This window comes from Lucilia cuprina, chromosome 3 (genome assembly GCF_022045245.1).
Source record: "Lucilia cuprina isolate Lc7/37 chromosome 3, ASM2204524v1, whole genome shotgun sequence".
Classification (NCBI taxonomy): domain Eukaryota; kingdom Metazoa; phylum Arthropoda; class Insecta; order Diptera; family Calliphoridae; genus Lucilia; species Lucilia cuprina.
The window spans coordinates 41,413,692-41,417,029 of record NC_060951.1 but is presented as its reverse complement, the minus strand read 5'-3'; the positions used below and the strand labels follow the sequence as shown (position 1 = coordinate 41,417,029).

The 3,338-nt window shown below is 29.5% G+C and overlaps 1 protein-coding gene across 1 annotated transcript in view; it reads left to right on the top strand.

The window, feature by feature from the left end:
- The window catches only part of LOC111689517 (probable cytochrome P450 28a5), a 16,254-nt gene that overhangs the window by 10,079 nt on the left and 2,837 nt on the right, over positions 1–3,338 (top strand). Inside the window, exons 9-10 of the mRNA XM_046947082.1 lie at positions 1,994–2,022; positions 2,071–2,201. Of these exons, the coding sequence (XP_046803038.1) occupies positions 1,994–2,022; positions 2,071–2,201 (160 nt within the window). The remainder of the gene's footprint in view (positions 1–1,993; positions 2,023–2,070; positions 2,202–3,338) is intronic.

Genomic DNA, 3,338 nt, shown 5'->3' with positions numbered 1-3,338 from the left:
AAGTAGAACTGAACTAGAACTGAACTAGAACTGAACTAGAACTGAACTAGAACTGAACTAGAACTGAACTAGAACTGAAGTAGAACTGAACTAGAACTGAACTAGAACAAAACTAAAACTTAACTAGAACTGAACTAAAACTTAACTAGAACTGAAGTAAGACTGAACTAGAATTGAACTAGCGTTGGCTGGTTAGACCCAATTTTCCTTGAGTCGGCCTGATTTCGCTTTGGAAATCTTGAACTGCTTGTTTGCATAGATCCCAAAAAAAATAAAAGTTTTGAATCGTTTATGTGTCCACGTTGCCGAAAGGTTTCATCCGCTATATTAGTGAACTTTGACTTCTATATAACGTGAACATTGATGACTTTATACCATTTAAACTATCAAAATGTAAACCACTATTTGAGAACCTATCGAGTTTGTGTTTATATATCCTGAGGACAATTGATATGTATATTATCCGGCTGAGAGTGAAAATGAAATTTCAAAAGCTTATGAATTACAAGAAATCATCTCTAGAAACATAAACGTTTTCTTAAAAACTAGGTTCTAGAACCGATTTAAAAATTGCATTTTGAGTCAATAAATTATTCTTCTATAATATTTAAATTGTAAATTTAAAAAAATCAGTAATAAGGATATTTTTTAACAAAGCAAATAATCCATTACATCACTACAAGGTGTGGTTAATTCTATTAATATTTCTTTGCTTAATTTAAACAGGTGTCAATGCAAGACAATAGAAAATATTTCATTTAATTTATATTCAATTAACAGACTTTATTTCTATTCTACAAATACTTACAAATAAGGAAACTTCATTATCATGAAAATGTTTAAAATCGGTAGCTAAAATACGACGAACCAATTCCGCATTGGTAATGAGCAATTGTGGAGAACGACAATTGAAAACACCAACAAAATTATCAGTTTTTCTATAAGATCTATAGAAAAGATACAACATTACACAATGTACTTGAAGTAGGAATTTAACAACGAAAAATAATTGATTAATTTTGATTTACAACATACTCATAAATTTCTTTAATATCCTCAGCTAAATGTCTTTTTTGTGTAAAAACACTGGGGAAATTACCCACAAAAGGTTTCGGTGTGGGACCTTTAATGCCACGTTTTTTCCAATAACTAAAGTTCCACGTTAGAAAAATATAAAATAATAGGACTAAGCCTAAGATCATTGTTAGTATAGTAAGGAGCATTTTGGAAATGCTTCCTTGTTTTCTTTTTTTCTATTAATTTATTAAACACTTCTTATGCTTTGGAGCAATCGCCACAACCGATCTTTACGAGTTTAAATATACATTTAAAATTGAGCACCCAGCATAAATAAAATGAGTCTTGTGTAAAAGCTTTTTTTTCGTTTTTGAAAAAATAGCTTTTTTGATTTAAAAGTTATTACACAATTATTTTCAATTAAACAATTGAACTTTTGAGAAATTAGAGCTTATTTGGTATATGTAGACCAAATTTTATATAAATCTCATTTGTAAGAAAATTTTTATATGTGTATAAATAGATAAGAAATCTCTTATATATGAACTAATAACCAATAGCGATTTGAGTTAGGTTCATAAACTTTTTATTAGGAAATTGAATAAAATAATAAATTGTTATTATTTTTAAGTTTAACATATTAAACATAATTTTATTAACATAAATTGTTAATCTTTATTATATTTTTTTAAAATCCAACCAAATGCCACCATTTAAACGTGATAAGAAATACTTGGGATCCAATTCATTATCTTTGCGGGTTTTCGGATTAACACTCACTTCGAATTGGCGTATAATTTCAACTAAAGCGGTCTTAAGTTGGGCCAAAGCAAAACGCATACCTTTAATAGAAAATAAATATAAAACTTTAATAATAAACAAAGAATTTAAATAAATTTTCCGGACAAATACCTAAGCAAGCTCTAGGTCCTTCACCAAAACCATAATAAACACCCAAATCTTTATATTTCTTAAGGCCGCCATTTTCTTCAAGAAAACGTTCAGGTTCAAATTGATTGGGATTTGCATAATAATCGCCATCCACCATTACAGAGTACAAAGGTAAAACTACCACAGTATTCTTGGGCACAACTAAAGATTTGCCATTTTTATTCATCAGCTCAATAGGTTCGGTGCAAAGTTTATTGGAAAAGAAACCGGGAGGGAATAGGCGTATGGATTCTGTAAATACAAAAAAATTAAATTTTTTTATTAAATAATAACACTAACAAATATTTATTACCATGAATACAAGCATCTAAATAAGGCAAATCCATCATTTTATCAAAATCACCATTAGCACCTATTGTATCTAAAATTTCCTGACGCAATTTTTCTTGTCTTTCCAAATCACGACCCAACTAATAGATCTCATTAGTAAAATAAAATTTCAACAAAAATCATTCTAACTTACAAACAATAATGTATGTGATAACACCGAACCGGTTGTCTCAAAACCATCCGATAAAAATGTCATTGTGTGGGCGGCCAAATCTATAGTCGCTAGATTCTTTTTCTCTTGCAGCTGTAAAATATAATTCATGAAATCTATACGATCTTCATTGACACCCTGTTTCTTTTGTGATTTTCTCATTTCTATAGAATCTTGCATAATCTTAATGAAAAACTCTTCTGATTTTTTAGGAAAGAAACGTATTTTAAAGTAATTACTTAAAGATGGAAATAAACCCAACAATATGGAGTAGAATACAAAAATAAGATTCTGTTCGAATATTTGTGTAATCATTGACATAATGGGTGAAGGTTTGGGTTCAAAACTTTTAGCCTCTAGACCCAAAACACAATCGGTAACTACTTCCGAGGTGAAGCGTAAACAGAGCTGTAAGTGGATAAAGAAAAAAATATTAATTTCTTTTACAATTGAATTTGAAATTAATGTTAAAACTTACATCTTTAGCTTCGATTCCTTCTTTAGCACCGATTTTTATTTGTTCTTCTATATATTTAGTCATATTTTTACAAACTCTTTTGGTAATGGGATATACAGTTTTTACCTTAATGAAAGTGTTTAAGTGTTTAACTTTTTGTATTTAATTTTTTATACTTACCCGGCTGATGGTGAGACCTGGTGTTATTTCAGCACGTCTTTCCTTCCATTTTTCCCCCGTTAAGGAAAAGGGATTGTTAGCAAATAAAAAGTCGGATTTGTCATCGACCTGAAATAGTGAAAAAGACGAAAAAGATTTAATAGGAAACAAGAACTAAACTAGAACTGAACTAGAACTGAACTAGAACTGAACTAGAACTGAACTAGAACTGAACTAGAACTGAACTAGAACTGAACTAGAACTGAACTAGAA